Source organism: Salmo salar, chromosome ssa21 (assembly GCF_905237065.1).
Source record: "Salmo salar chromosome ssa21, Ssal_v3.1, whole genome shotgun sequence".
NCBI classification, from domain to species: domain Eukaryota; kingdom Metazoa; phylum Chordata; class Actinopteri; order Salmoniformes; family Salmonidae; genus Salmo; species Salmo salar.
In genome coordinates this window covers 14,838,768-14,854,531 of record NC_059462.1, presented here as the reverse complement: position 1 = coordinate 14,854,531, position 15,764 = coordinate 14,838,768, and the positions used below count along the sequence as shown (strand labels likewise).

The 15,764-nt window shown below is 39.4% G+C and overlaps 1 protein-coding gene across 6 annotated transcripts in view; it reads left to right on the top strand.

Moving 5' to 3' along the window:
• Positions 1-15,384, top strand: part of LOC106581710 (RNA-binding motif, single-stranded-interacting protein 1) — a 72,360-nt gene extending 56,976 nt beyond the window's left edge. For 4 of the 6 annotated variants that reach the window (XM_045704460.1, XM_045704459.1, XM_045704461.1 and 1 more), the window contains exons 11-14: positions 685-795; positions 1,096-1,173; positions 1,363-1,441; positions 12,518-15,384. In XM_045704460.1, the coding sequence (XP_045560416.1) occupies positions 685-795; positions 1,096-1,173; positions 1,363-1,434 (261 nt within the window). In that variant the 3' untranslated portion in view covers positions 1,435-1,441; positions 12,518-15,384. The remainder of the gene's footprint in view (positions 1-684; positions 796-1,095; positions 1,174-1,362; positions 1,442-12,517) is intronic. The other 2 variants (XM_045704464.1, XM_045704463.1) reach the window with 1 other exon arrangement.
• The last annotated feature ends 380 nt before the right edge of the window (positions 15,385-15,764 follow it).

Here is a 15,764-nt window from a genome sequence, read left to right as displayed (position 1 = left end):
GTGTTAATCAGCCAGGATTGTCAGTGTCTGTGTTCCAGTTGGCACCCAATTCCTTATAAAGTGCCCTACTTTTGACCAGAGGAGTATGGGCCCTGGTCAAATGTAGTCCACTGTACATGGAATAGTAGGGTGAAATTTCAGATGCATCCAGTGACTTCTAAAGCCAGTGTGGCCAGCTACCTTGTAATGTGGATACAGGATATGAAGTCCGACACACTGAGCTCAGTTGAGCTCCCTCTTGGTCTGAAACCCGACACAGGGCAAGCCCTGGTGGAATGATAAATGATTCATGAAGGAAAAGGATTTCATCTAGGTATTATTGCAACCCTCTCCAGCCTCCACCTGTCTGCCCTGACTAGTGCCAAGAGACTGAACAGGGCAGATGGATCCCAAATGGCACCCTGTTCCCTTTATAGTGTACTACTTTTGACCAGGTTCCCTTCAGGCTCTCGTCAAAAGTAGTGCACTACATAGGAAATGGGGTGCCATTTAGGGCAAAGTCAGTCTGTCCTTCTTTCTCTCTTCCCCTTTCTCTTACTCCTGTTTCTGTCATTTAGATATTTTGGGTAGTAACCGTGGGTTTGTATTGCATTTACTTGTTATAAGTAGAAATAAATATAGGATCTATGGATGTCTGTATGCCTCTGCTACCCTCTGCTCTCATCCTCACACTCTCCGTCCCAGGGAGCGGTGATATCGCCCTCTATGGACCATACAATGTCACTACAGCCTACATCCATGATGAGCCCTCTCACTCAGCAGATGAGTCACCTCTCCATGGGCAGCACAGGAACGGTAAGAGGGGAATGGTCAAGGGGTCAAATAGGTTAACACTGGGTTCATGTATTACATAATTAGAGCAAGGGCCACACCGTATGTATCTCAGAGTAGGAGTGCTGATTTAGGATCAGTTTGGACTAATAGATCAGGAATAAGAATACATGGACCTGATCCTAGACCAGTGCTCCTATTCTCAGACACTTGATAGATACGGCCCCAGAAGTACATTTGATATTGGGATCTGTATTGTTTGTCGTCTTGAAGTCGAATTTTAGATGGATTTATACTTACACAGTTCTGTCCTTCTTTGTGCAGTATATGGCTGCAAACTCTATGCAAGGAGCCTATATTCCCCAGTATGCACACATGCAGACGGCAAATGTTCCAGTGGAGGTTTGTGATTAACTTACTATTCATAAAGTACCCGAGGTATAAGATTATAGCTATATGATTTTAGCTCTACGTACTACTTGGGTGTTTATAGACACTAGGTTAGAGAGGTCATTCACATGGATAACTATTGATGTATTTCTAGATGATAAACTGCTGCTGAGCTTTATCCAGTCTTCATTTTCCTTCCAGGACAACAGTCAGCAACAACAGATGGAGTCATCCGGTGATCATTCTCCTTACACCTACCAACAAACCAAGTAACACGGAGGTACAGTCAGTGTCTTATATTGTGAATGGGGTGCGATTCAAATGGCACCTTATTCGCTATATATAGTGCCCTAGTGCACATAGTCCTCTGGTCAGAATTCTATAGAAGTGGTGCAAATTGCAGTTCCACCCCAAAAATATAATTTTAAAAAAACAGTTAAGTCTTCAAACTTAGGACATTTATTTACATCATGATATGTTCTAATTCAATCCAAGGCAATAACAAACATATTTGTTAAATGAATGTAGTACAAAGTCATTGTTTATACCACTATTATATTAAGAGGTGGCTGTCCCAAACCCTGACTATAAAGCAATTTATGATTTTCTTATATTTTTTCACACTAATATTTTAATAGAACATATTGAGTTGTTCTATTGTTACATTGAAAGATGCCGATCTAATTAGTCATTTTGTTTATTTTTAAACATATATGTCCCACCTTTTAATGCCACTACCAAAACACACGCATTCCAATACTGTGGAATGAATGTGCCTTAAGCCACAGCCCTACAAATATCAACAAGTGATAGGATTGCAATTCATGGCCACATGATGAGTAGTCTGTCTGCAAAGATTATGGAGAAAATGTGTGAGCAAGTTGGTAACTCTGCATGTATTTTTAAGTGTCAGTACCGCATATCTAATATATCAAGTGTGGATTTGGTTTGCTGGGATGTACATCTGTCCAAATGAAAGATGGCTAACATATGGCTGGCTATGGGGATTCTTTAAAGTCCAAAATCAGCCAAACCAAAATGGTCACAACCGAAACAGTTGACACTATAGAGATATATATAGAGGTCTCATCTTTGTATCTGTGCCATTTATGTGACAGCACAGGCAGCGCCATTGAGGTTATATCCATGTATAGTTGCATGTGCCATGCTCTACCAACTGAGCTGAGGACTCCAATGTGGGTAGTGGACAAGTGCACACTTCAGGAAAAAGTATAGAGTGTTGAGAGGCATAGTCAGCAGGGGGCTCCAACTCTCCAAGAGCCCAAACATTGACATCTATTTGGCCAAGACATAGACTTCTCTAATTTGCTATACTGTACTGTACAGTGTTCCCCTAGGATTTTTTTCAGTAGCGGTGGCAAAGTTAGCGTAGGGATAGGGGGGACCCTCATATAGGAGTTTTAAAGTAACTACCCAGTGTTTCCAGATTTCTATCAAGTACGACCTATAAATAGTTTTCCTTACAGAAAAGTGTAATTACGTTTGTTAAAAAGCCTAGTGTTGTCACGATACCAGAATTTTGACTTTGATACCGATACCAGGTTCAGTATCACGATACTCGATACCATCACAATACAATACATATTTTGAGTTCAACGTCATGACATTTGGAATTTCTTACATCAACATTTTTCAGAGACATCCATGTATGTATTAATGAATCAATTATACAATCATACAGTCAAATTGAATTTGTTTTTTACCCATCTAACTACATAATAGTAATAATTTATTTGAATGGTAAATCTCTATTGATAAACTGGGTAAATCAAGATGGAGCTTAGGCCTGTTCACAATACAGATGAATGCTTATTCAATAGGAGTGTGTGCATGCGTTGAGTTATTGAGCCTGTTTGCATGGGGCTACAGATGAAAAACAATCTGTTTCCCTTCCATGTGGGATTTATTGTATTGTACTGATCAACAACATTGGCATAGAAGTAGTCGTTTTTTGTATTATTATTATTATTTATTTTATGAAAGTGTGCACTGTCTCTTTAACCACTAATGACATCATACACAAGGCAAGAGGAAGAGGACTGGAGGTCCGTCGGTTCGATGAGGCAATAGATCATTTTTGGGAGAGACGTGAGAGAGAGACTGATGAAGTGAATTAATAAAGTTTTGGTGGCAATCAGCTTTAAAATCAACATATTTTGCCTTATGTTTTGCATATTATCACAAACAAAGTACCAGGGTAGTGAATTGATGTTAGCTTCAGCTGTAAGCTAGCAATGAAAGTTAGCCTGGAGAGCCCACGCCCAACGATCCCCCGCCCGCTTCACTCCCCTCCATTGAAAATAAATGGAGCTCCGTTGTTTCATCGCCTCCAACGTGTTATGTGGACTGCGCTGTAAGTGGACCAGGCAAGGTGCGGTATAAGGGGAACATCGGCTGCGCTGATAGATAGACTTGATCCGTGAGACACTGACAGAAGTACCGCACGTAACAACAATTCTAGTAACGGGCCGTTTTTCATGTTCTAGTATTGAAAATTGTTTCGGTATACCATGCAACACTAATAGGCATACCCCAACAACAGAGTGGTGTTGGCATATATATGGGATCACTATCATGCCAAATGTATTTACAAATGTAAATCACCAATCAACAAATGTAAATCACTTTCCACAAATGTAAATCGCTATCCAGAAATGCAATTCACTATCCACAAACAAACACCTTTTGATTTGTATTTGTAAATCGATATATTGCATTAGAATTGTTTTATAACTGCAGATAATCTCTAAGGGCCTTAAGTAAAATGACTGCCATAAAGATTTGCGCATAGGAGAGATATGAGCAAACATGACAGATATGGCAAAACCTGCAACTCTATATTTGGAAGCGCTTAGGCAAACTGATTTTTGGCAGGGTTTTTACAAGAAAAAGACAAAAAGTTCTCATGTGTTGAAAAAAAGTTAGCACGCATAGGAGAAAAAAAGGTTATCACACGTAGAAACCGATTAGTAGTCGTAGAAAAAAGTTATGACGTGTATAAAAAAAAGTTCTCACGCTAGAAAGAAATTTCTCACTCGTAGAAAGCGATTTATATTCATGGGGAAAAGGGTTGTACCCATAGAATGCGATTTCTATAAATCGCTGGCAGCCTTTAGTTCTGCCATGTTGATGCCTGCCTTTCAAGGCTGCAGAAATTATAGTATGGTAACCATAACATGTTAACCATATGCGTAACCATAGCATGACCAACGTAAAAAATTGAAACCCTAGCCCTACATTACTCAACCCGTTCATCACCCAAATAGTTGAATTAGCTGGCCAGTGTGATAGCACCTCTAAATGTGAAGGATATGTCATACATTGTAAATTATTATAATCCATCCGCTGTCTCATGTTGCATAGACGATGAGCATTAAGGAGACATAAGTATTCCTGAGGCCTCTAACCGTTTCCCCGGGAGAGGCATAGGATACGGGATCAGACTTGGTAACAGAATTGCTTCTGTCCCTCTGCACTCATCGACAACAGTCACCCTCGAAGCATCGTTACCCGTCGCTCCACAAAAGCCGCGGCCCTTGCAGAGCAAGGGGAACAACTACTTCAAGGTCTCAGAGCGAGTGATATCACCGATTGAAACGCTATTAGCGTGCACCGTTAACTAGCTAGCCACATATACCAGTCATTAAAAATATTAACGTAAATACATTGCTGATTGGCCAGCTCATCCTCCTCCAGACCGCTGATTGGCCAGCTCATCCTTCTGAGGAGTATCACATCATACTCTATGAGGAAATAGCAAGCACTTTTTTAAGTTTGAGGTGCGGTTTTTGAAGTGTTTTTTCTTTCTACAATTTATGCTTTGGCCTCAAATACAAGTATAGGACAAGTCAACAACATTGTTTGGGTATGAGTTAACACAATATAAACGTTTAAAAGTGAGATTTTCACATTAAAGCTAATTTCCTGCAATTTTACACATTTATAGAGTTAAAGTACTCATACTCAAAACCATGAAAAGGAATAACCCAAGGAGGACAAGATGCAAAAATAGTACAATTAATTTAATCCATGCTCAAAACAATACAAAAAGTGAAAGTGCAGGGTGCTAATAAAACATTGTAATTTGCAGTTTTAAAGCGCATTTCCTGCAATTCTACACATTTTGCCATGGCTTATGTCGTGTTCTTATGCTATCAAACATTAGAATAAAATTAGTGTGGGCCCCATGCCATGACATTAATGGAATTAAATATATTTTTTTCTCTCACCCATCTACACACAACGCTCTAACCACTAGTCTACGCTGCCGCCCCATAATGACAAAGTGAAAGCGTGTTTTTAGACATTTTTTGAAAATTTATTGAAAATTAAATACAGAAATATATCATTTACAGTTGAAGTCAGAAGTTTATATACACCTTAGCCAAATACATTTAAACTCAGTTTTTCACAATTCCTGACATTTAATGCTAGTTAAAGTTCCCTTTCTTAGGTCAGTTAGGATCACCACTTTATTTTAAGAATATGAAATGTCAGAATAATAGTAGAGAGAATTATTTATTTCAGCTTTTATTTCTTTCATCACATTCTCAGTGGGTCAGAAGTTTACATACACTCAATTAGTATTTGGTAGCATTGCCTTTAAATTGTTTAACTTTGGTCAAACGTTTCGGGTAGCCTTCCACAAGCTTCCCACAATAAGTTGGGTGAATTTTGTTCCATTCCTCCTGACAGAGCTGGTGTAACTGAGTCAGGTTTGTAGGCCTCCTTGCTCGCACACACTTTTTCAGTTCTGCCCACAAATTTTCAATGGGATTGAGGTCAGGGCTTTGTGATGGCCACTCCAATACCTTGACTTTGTTGTCCTTAAGCCATTTTGCCACAACTTTGGAAGTATGCTTGGGGTCATTGTCCATTTGGAAGACCCATTTGCGACCAAGCTTTAACTTCCTCGGTCATGTCTTGAGATGTTGCTTCAATATATCCACATTATTTTCCTTTGTCATGATGCCATCTATTTTGTGAAGTGCACCAGTCCCTCCTGCAGCAAAGCACCCCCACAACATGATGCTGCCACCCCCGTGCTTCACGGTTGGGATGGTGTTCTTCGGCTTGCAAGCCTCCCCCTTTTTCCTCCAAACATAACGATGGTCATTATGGCCAAACAGTTCTATTTTTGTTTCATCAGACCATGACATTACTCCAAAAGTACAATCTTTGCCTCCATGTGCAGTTGCAAACCGTAGTCTGGCTTTTTTATGGCGGTTTTGGAGCAGTGGCTTCTTCCTTGCTGAGCGGCCTTTCAGGTTATGTCGATATAGGACTTGTTTTACTGTGGATATAGATACTTTTGTACCTGTTTCTTCCAGCATCTTCACAAGGTCCTTTGCTGTTGTTCTGGGATTGATTTGTAATTTTCCCACCAAAGTATGTCCATCTCTAGGAGACAGAACACATCTCCTTCCTGAGCGGTATGACGGCTGCGTGGTCCCATGGTGTTTATACTTGCATACTATTGTTTGTACAGGTGAATGTGGTACTTTCAGGCTTTGGAAATTGCTCCCAAGGATGAACCACAATTATTTTTCTGAGGTCTTGGCTAATTTGTTTGGATTTTCCCATGATGTCAAGCAAAGAGGCACTGGGTTTGAAGGTAGGCCTTGAAATACATCTACAGGTACACCTCCAATTGACTCAAATTATGTCAATCAGATGCTTCTAAAGCAATGACATCATTTTCTGGAATTTTCCAAGCTGTTTAAAGGCACAGTCAACTTAGTGTATGTAAAGTTCTGACCCACTGGAATTGTGATACAGTGAATTATAAGTGAAATAATCTGTCTGTAAACAATTGTTGGAAAAATGACTTGTGTCATGCACAAAGTAGATGTCCTAACAGACTTGCCAAAGCTGTAGTTTGTTAACAAGAAATTTGTGGAGTGGTTGAAAAACGAGTTATAATGACTCCGACCTAAGTGTATGTATACTTTTGACTTCAACTGTACATAAGAATTCACACCTCTGAGTCAATACATGTTAGAATCACCTTTGGCAGTGATTACAGCTGTGAGTCTTTCTGGGTAAGTCTCTAAGAACTTTGCACACCTGGATTGTACAATATTTGCACATTATTATTTTTAAAATTATTTAAGCTGTGTCAAGTTGGTTGTTGATCTTTGCCAGACAGCCATTTTCAAGTCTTGCCATAGATTTTCAAGCAGATTTAAGTAAACCGTAACTACTGTAGTCCACTTGGGAACATTCAATGTCGTCTTGGTAAGTAAATCCAGTGTATATTTGCCCTTGTATTTTAGGTTCTTGTCCTGCTGAAAGGTGAATTTGTCTCCCAGTGTCTGGTGGAAAGTAGACTAAACCAGGTTTTCCTCTACAATTTTGCCTGTGCTTAGCTCTATTCCGTTTCCTTTTATCCTAAAAAAATCCCTAGTCGTTGCCGTTGACAAGCATACCAATAACATGATGCAACCACCATGCTTGAAAATATGAAGAGTGGTACTCAGTGATATGTTGTGTTGGATTTGCCCCAAACATTACGCTTTGTATTTAGGACACAATGTCAATTGCTTTGACACATTTTTTGTAGTTTTACTTTATTGCCTTATTGCAAACAGGACGCATGTTTTGGAATAATTTTTTTCTGTACAGGCTTCCTTCTATTCACTCCGTCATCTAGGTTAGTATTGTGGAGTAACTAAAATGTTGTTGATGCATCCTCAGTTTTCTCCTGTCACAGCCATTAAACTCTCTAACTGTTTTAAAGTCACCATTGGCCTCATGGTGAAATCCCTGAGCGGTTTCCTTCTACTGCGGCAACTGAGTTGGAAGTACGCCTGTATCTTTGTAGTGACTGGGGGTATTGTTACACCGTCCAAAGTTGAATTAATAACTTCTCCATGCTCAAAGGGATATTCAGTGTCTGCTTTTTTATTTGTACCCATTTACCAATAGGTGCCCATTCTTTGTGAGGCATTGGAAAACCTCCCTGGTCTTCGTGGTTGAATTTGTGTTTAAAATTCACTGTGTGGGGTACAGAGACGAGGTAGTCATTCAAAAAGCATGTTAAACACTATTATTGCAAACAGAGTCCATGCAACTTATTATGTGACTTGTTAAGCAATTACATGTTTACTCCTGAACTTATTTAGGCTTGCCATAACAAATGGGTTGAATAATTATTGACTCAAGACATTTCAGCTTTTCATTCTTAATTAATTTGTAACAATTTCTAAAAAAATAATTTTAATTTGACATCATGGGGTATTGTGTGTAGGCCAGTGACACAACATCTCAATTGAATCCATTTTAAATTCAGGCTGTAACACAACAAAATGTGGAAAAAGTCAAGGGGTGTGAATACTTTATGAATGCACTTTACTGGCACAATAGACATAATAGTAAAAAATTAGAGGGTGTTACTGTAAATAAACACGTGCACTTACATTTTTTTGTAAACAAAGTCATTCCGTCTATCCTTCCGGGTAAAGACATCAGTGACTGAGCTGTAACACTCGTCCCTGTTGGCCATCGGTTTTAAAAATCTAAATGGAGATGATGGCAAGGGTTGAGAGTCGTCTTGGATCGGTCTGGTTTCCACTGTATGTCTTTATTTGCTTCTGCGCAGAAAATGACTTTTGTGGCTGGTATAGTGAGGACCAGCTGCAGTAAATTTGTCGCCTCAGTCTGTGTCAGGTCATGCTGGAACAAAAATCTGAGGAGCTGTCCAGGTGATTTGTCTCATAATACCTTTTGTGAACTGTACAATCCAACAAAATCAGCCTTAAATCGAACAAAATTAAGTTCACCAAAGTGGTCAAACCTGGCTCACATCTGAACATTGATATTGTCCAGTATGTTGTAGTAGATTCGCCCCCTCTCTCCTCTGAATGGCTGTTTACTATGAGTTTCGCTTTTTGCCGGGCCCAGTTCATTGCATTTCTGTTTGAATCGCTCATAGAAACGATCAAAGTCTTGTCGCTGGCGTTCCAGTGTGTTGCTGAGGGTACGGCAGAAATACATATCCATCACTGTGTTCTGCAGAACATAGAAAAGCGCGTCAGTTTCATTGAAAATTCCATCATAGGCCATGAGCAAAAAGAAAAACTGTGGCTCCTGAGTGGTGCAGCGGTCTAAGGCACTGCATCTCAGTGCTAGAGGCGTCACTACAGACCTTGGTTTGATTCCAGGCTGTATCACAACCGACCGTGATTGGGAGTCCCATAGGGCGGCGCACAATTGGCCCAGCGTTGTCCGGTTTAGAATTTGGCCGTAGTAGGCCGTCATTGTAAATACACATTTATTCTTAACTGGCTTGCCTAGTTAAATAAAAAAATGGGTTGCTAACTGTTCATTTTTTTCTGCAAAGGGTTAAGGCATGTAATATTTCCACATAGTTGCCCCTGGTCCTGGTTGATGAGCTGGCATTCTCATCATTACCACAAAATGCCAACTCGGCAGCATGTCGCATTAATTAGCTAGATCTTTCAAAATCTCAGAGTTCTCCTTTAGCTTTGCATTGTGCATGCTGATGTTCAATCTCTGTTGTTTATTGCCAGATCTATCTGTGAGCTGCCAAATGTCTTAAAAGCTATCTGGCTTTGGATATGACACAGATTTCTTGTGCTTGTTGAGTGCTGTAGACAAGTTGTTCTAGTCGCAGTATCCGGCTCTTGTCCACACTGGTGGAACAGCAAGCGGGGGAAGCGGAGTCCACTGCTAGCAGCGCAGCCACAGAGCCAGTCTTTCCGGGCGTTGATACCACTCAGATTGAAATAATTGTGTTAGTTTCTGTCCCTTCCTTTGATGTAGGCCCCTAAACCCAGGTGTTGTTCTTCCCTCCCTTATCACACCCTGTTTTGCTAGAAAACTGTTTCAGATGCTATATGTTAGCCATCCTGATCAGCTTACTTTAGCTAGCAGTAAAACGAACGTAACCGTCAAAAGGCGGCAGATGACATGTGACGTCCATAGGCAGGAGCGAGCTCTTCCTGTCCTCCTGCCTATCCTCCAGCCTATCCCATTACATTTTTCACTCCAGTACGCATGCGCATTTATTATTTGAGTGCAATGAAAATGAATGGGAGATATTGACACATGGAAGGCAGCGAAGTGCTGTGCCTGCTTTTCGGTGTCCATTAGCTGGGAGTATAAGGTAGAAACACGCATGCACAAGTCATGTCAATGCCTTGCATTGAGTTTGGAGTTTGAAGGGCGGGAGAAAGGCACAAGGCAAGGCTGCCTTTCCTCTGGCCATCTTTTGTAGTAGATCACCGCAAATTTGGGAAGTACTAGTTCAGAAATCCATTTTATCGTGAAGAAAAAACATGAAGAGGACAAAATTATTATTGATAACATTTATATGTATTCATTTTTCATGACAGTTGTTTTTTAATTCGTTTCACAGGGTAGGCACTGTCTACCCTCCCAACCCTGACCGCACGTCACTACTCTACTATACTGTACCCTACTCTACCGTACCCTACTCTACTGTACCGTACTGTACCCTACTCTACTGTACCGTACTGTACCCTACTCTACTGTACCGTACTGTACCCTACTCTACTGTACCGTACTGTACCGTACTGTACCCTACTCTACTCTACTGTACTGTACTCTACTCTACTGTACCGTACTGTACCCTACTCTACTGTACCGTACCCTACGCTACTGTACCGTACTGTACCCTACGCTACTGTACCGTACTGTACCCTACTCTACTGTACCGTACTGTACCCTACTCTACTGTACCGTACTGTACCCTACTCTACTGTACCGTACTGTACCCTACTCTACTGTACCGTACTGTACCCTACTCTACTGTACCGTACCCTACTCTACTGTACCGTACTGTACCCTACTCTACTGTACCGTACTGTACCCTACTCTACTGTACCGTACTGTACCCTACTCTACTGTACTGTACCGTACCCTACTCTACTGTACTGTACCGTACCCTACTGTACCGTACCGTACCCTACTCTACTGTACCGTACCCTACTGTACCGTACCGTACCCTACTCTACTGTACCGTACTGTACCCTACTCTACTGTACCGTACTGTACCCTACTCTACTGTACCGTACTGTACCCTACTCTACTGTACCGTACTGTACCCTACTGTACTGTACCCTACTCTACTGTACCGTGCTGTACCTTACTGTACCGTACTGTCCCCTTTTCTACTGTACCGTACTGTACCCTACTCTACTGTACCGTACTGTACCCTACTCTACTGTACCGTACTGTACCCTACTCTACTGTACCGTACTGTACCCTACTCTACTGTACTGTACCCTACTCTACTGTACCGTACTGTACTCGAGTTTACTCTACTTGAGTTTCTTACAATTGAAGAAAGGGCCCATGGACTCTCAGATCTAGTGGTCTTGAGACCACATAAATTCGGTCTTTAACTTGTCATGGACTCAACTCACTAGGTCTGGGTCTGGACCTTGGGACCAATGTCCTGTTATAGATCTTGGTCGTGGCTCCTGGATATTACCTTAGTCTTTGGTTTACAAACCATAGGCAACCCAATTTGAAGAAGACAATGCTCTCTGATCATTGGTTGATCGCTTCCAACACATAGGAATCCCCACCCAGTTGACTACTTTTAAATGGTGGAAACAGTCAATGGCAATGTCTATACTAAAACGAGTCTTCCATTTATCTTTATGATTGACACTTGACACTGAAATGCCTGTCATCTTGCCAAAATAAAGATAGGTAAAGTGATCATTTAAACATCTAACAATATCATTGATTAGATATACAAGTAATAAAGTAAGTTTCAGATTCATACAATCAACATTGAACATTTTACAGAGAATAATTTAGATTCTTTTTCTCTAAATTCAATCTAAAGGTTTAGAAAATCAGGTAAAAAAATTGGGTTTTTACTATTTTGTTAATTTTGTATGCAAGTTCAGTCTCTAAAATGTATCTGTAATTGAAGGTTAATCAAAATGATCACCGCTGTGCATGGTTTTCCCTTTATTGCAACTTTTTCACTATGGTTCGGTAGTGACAAATGTAGTGGGGTGGTAAGGAATTCAGGTAAAATATTATATATTATTATTTCATTGTGTGAGTAGTATATATGCCTACCTGGCATATGTTGTAAGACATCTGTGCTGAAAGTTTGGGAAAAATAGGATACAAACGTGATTTTTTTTTCTTCCAAACCCCAATTTGCACCACTTCTATAGAATGACCCATGTATATGGTTCCATTTGGGACAGAACCATGGAAGGAGCCAATACCCCCAGCCTGTATGGTTGTGGGTAGATGTTTCATATGATAGAAAGACACTTAGTACCGGAGTTTAACTCATCTGATTGTCTTGGTTGTGTCCTCTCAGGTGTGGTAGGAGCCCAGAAGAAAGAGTTGTATGACAGCTGAAACAATCATGGCTTCCTCTGATGATGGATTGTGCGTTAAGGATTTATCCCAATTTTGCACAGGTTCCGCAATGATTTCCTTTTGTTTGTGATAAGAAAAACAAGTGAGACTGTTTTGTTATAAGTTCCATGAGGTGCAAATAAGTGATTAATTTCATCAAAGGATACTATAATTCTCAAAAAAAGAATAAAAAAAATTGTTGTATTTTAATAAAGAAAGAATGTTTATTTTTTACCAAGGATTGTCACATGGATGCAAGAACCTATAGCGGATCATGTGACTTGTTGTTTAAGGTGCATGATAGTAAAGATGTCTTTTGTTAATATTGTTTATGATTTAAATTTTGTTTTCTCTTGTTTTGTACTGAAATTGATTTTTCTGAAGATTTATTAGCCAGACATCTTGAAAATGATGTTTTGTGCTTGCTGTGTGAGTGTTGCTATGGTGAAGTGTTCAATGTTTTTTCTTGTAAAGTGATTTATCTTAGTGGTCTAGATTGATCTTTCTGTCTCATACAATTTGCCTTAAAGATTTCCGTACAGTAGCTGTATAGGCAACCTCCGAGGCTAGAAATGAGCAAGAAATGTTAAGAGCTATTGCCTTGTAAATCAGCTAAATAGGGCTTTTCCTTTGACTATAGCTTATAAAATCTGCTGTGTTTAGAGATGTAGGATCTTAATTTGATCACCCTGTTGCCAGAGAACTTTCCTGCAATGCAGGACATTTTAAACTTGTGGTGTATTTGAGGTTTCAAAAGGCTTCTGAAGTGTGTAATTTCCATTTTGTAATTTCCCTTACGAAAATTATATTAACCACTACAAAAATGTCCATTCATTATAATCCACATAATAATTCACATTTCCTGTTACTGCTGGATTATTTTCCTGCTGTAGCAAACTGGCTCAAATAAAGATCCTACATCCGTATGTGTTTTGCTTTTCCCCTCTAAAAATGAATCTAACGTAGAAGTATTTGAAAAAAAATGTTTAGAGTGAAACGACCCTCTGAATCTGATGATGATTTTGAATAGGATGTCATGTTTGTATTATCTGAGGGCCTTAAAGGTCTTTGGTTGTTGAATGTGGTAGATATCCTGCTGAATGATCACATTTTCAATCTTGCCTTTCAATTACTTGGTGTTGTAGATTAGCCTAAAATGAACTTCTTAGGGTGGGGATGGAATAAGGGAGGGCGTGGTTGTGTCTTTTTTGAGAGATGTTGTCGTTCTCTGTCAGCTTGGCAGGGTGTTTCTTTTTCACTTTCAGTTGAAATGCAAACAGGCAAACGTGGATATATTATTGTGCAAAGAAACGATCAAAGCCTTCACGTACAACATGGAGTTTGAGTTGGGGAAAAAAATTGAGATTGATATGTCGATTTTATTGCACCTAGCTCTTTGATAGGAAACAAACAAGCTCAGCACTTCCAATTATAGTTTACTTCACCAAAGAACTGAGCTAGTAAATTGAGGAAAGTGTCATTTCCCTCTCACAAGGATTTAATTGACTTTTTGCCAGACTAGATTGCAGTTTGGAAAATGTGCCTTTTTTTGTACATTTACTTTCAGTTTTCATACGTTTTATGAAAGTATGGACACAAACAAGCTTAAAGGACGATTTGGATCCAACAAATGCCACACGCTGATTTCATCACTACAGAAAAATGGAAAATGCAGTGTTAGAAATACAAAGAAGGCAGTTTGAAACTATGAAATTACAACAACAAAAAAAATCTTATAATAATCTGTTTTGACATTGTGCAACAGATAATGATATTGCTAAAAGTTTGATTATTTTTTATCATAGTAGATTTGAACAGGCTTTATGATTGAGTTGTCTTCCAGAAGCCCGTGTTCTGGCCTGATGGTCGGACAGACTGACCAGTTATCTACCTCAGAGTTTCGTTTCTCCTCTGTATTGGGCCGGGTTAGCAGGTCCAGCCTGCCCTTCCAGACCAAATGCCATGCTCAGGAGCTGGCCATATACACTTGTTTTCTTTCAGGTTGTTTTTAATACTTTTTGATTTTCTTCACAAAAAAAATAAATAATGATGATATATTATTCTAATCATTTTGAGGACAATTGTGCGTTGAGCGTATTTTAGTTGTGTTCAGACAGTAAGTTTCATAGTTTCAAAAGTAGAACTGCTGCTTTCATCACAAGACATACCAGAGGCTAATAAAAGTGGTTGAAGACAAACAAAAGCTAAAGCTGAAAGTGGTATTTCCTGGATCTGTGACATCTCCTGAGAACATCATTGTTGCTTTGTCAGTCCCTTTGTCAGTCCAGACAGACTTGCAGCAGCATTTCCTCTGCAGTCAGCTTGAGTTGAGTTACCAAAGTAAAGAGCCATTGTGACTATACTTGAGATTTCTGTGTAATGCCTGAGAGTGATAACTAATACTGTCGAGTGCTTGTGAGGGTTATGCTGCTAGTAATGTCTGAACCAAGTGCCATACTGCGTCTGGGTCGAGGGTTTGGAAAGGTTCATAAAGAAAGAAAAATGCTCATTTAATCAACCATCATGTTAAAAAGTCATTAAGTTATATTGAAAAGTAATAATTTATGAAGAAAGAAGTTTTGTACAGATCGTTTGAAGAAATAAAAGATTTTCATAGAGATATCTATATGAGAGTTAATTTTTTATTTAGTTTTACATGTGCCACACATTTCCCAGTGGTAACATATGTCCAGTTTAAGGAAACCATCCTCTGTGTTTTTGTTTTATAGTGTTTGTTAAAGCCAAAAATATTTTCAGTAGATTGTTACTTAAGCTTTATTTCTATTAATTTCTTTGATTTTTTTAAAAATAAAAACTTAAATTGGACTTGTTCTGTGTTCTGTTGGTGTGGGAGGGAAGAGATCTCATTATATTGATATCTGGCTGTAAACATACCCTTAGAGCTGAGCCAGTTGCATATGAAGAGCTTGTTCATTTCCATCCTAGCAACATAACAAAAAAGAATCGTAGTTACAAGTTAGCATTATCTAAGTTATAGGATCTCTATGTCTAAAACTATACAGGCCGAATCCCCCAAAGTAAATGGGCGCGTTTGACATTGCAGCCGACTTGAAAGGCGAGTTGAGACTGACTGATCTACAAATCACCTTGCATCATAAATAACTACTCAATATGATTTGTAGGTCAGCCAGTCATAATTTACCCACAATACAAACCGGCTTTGATGATCTCAAACACGGCCAATG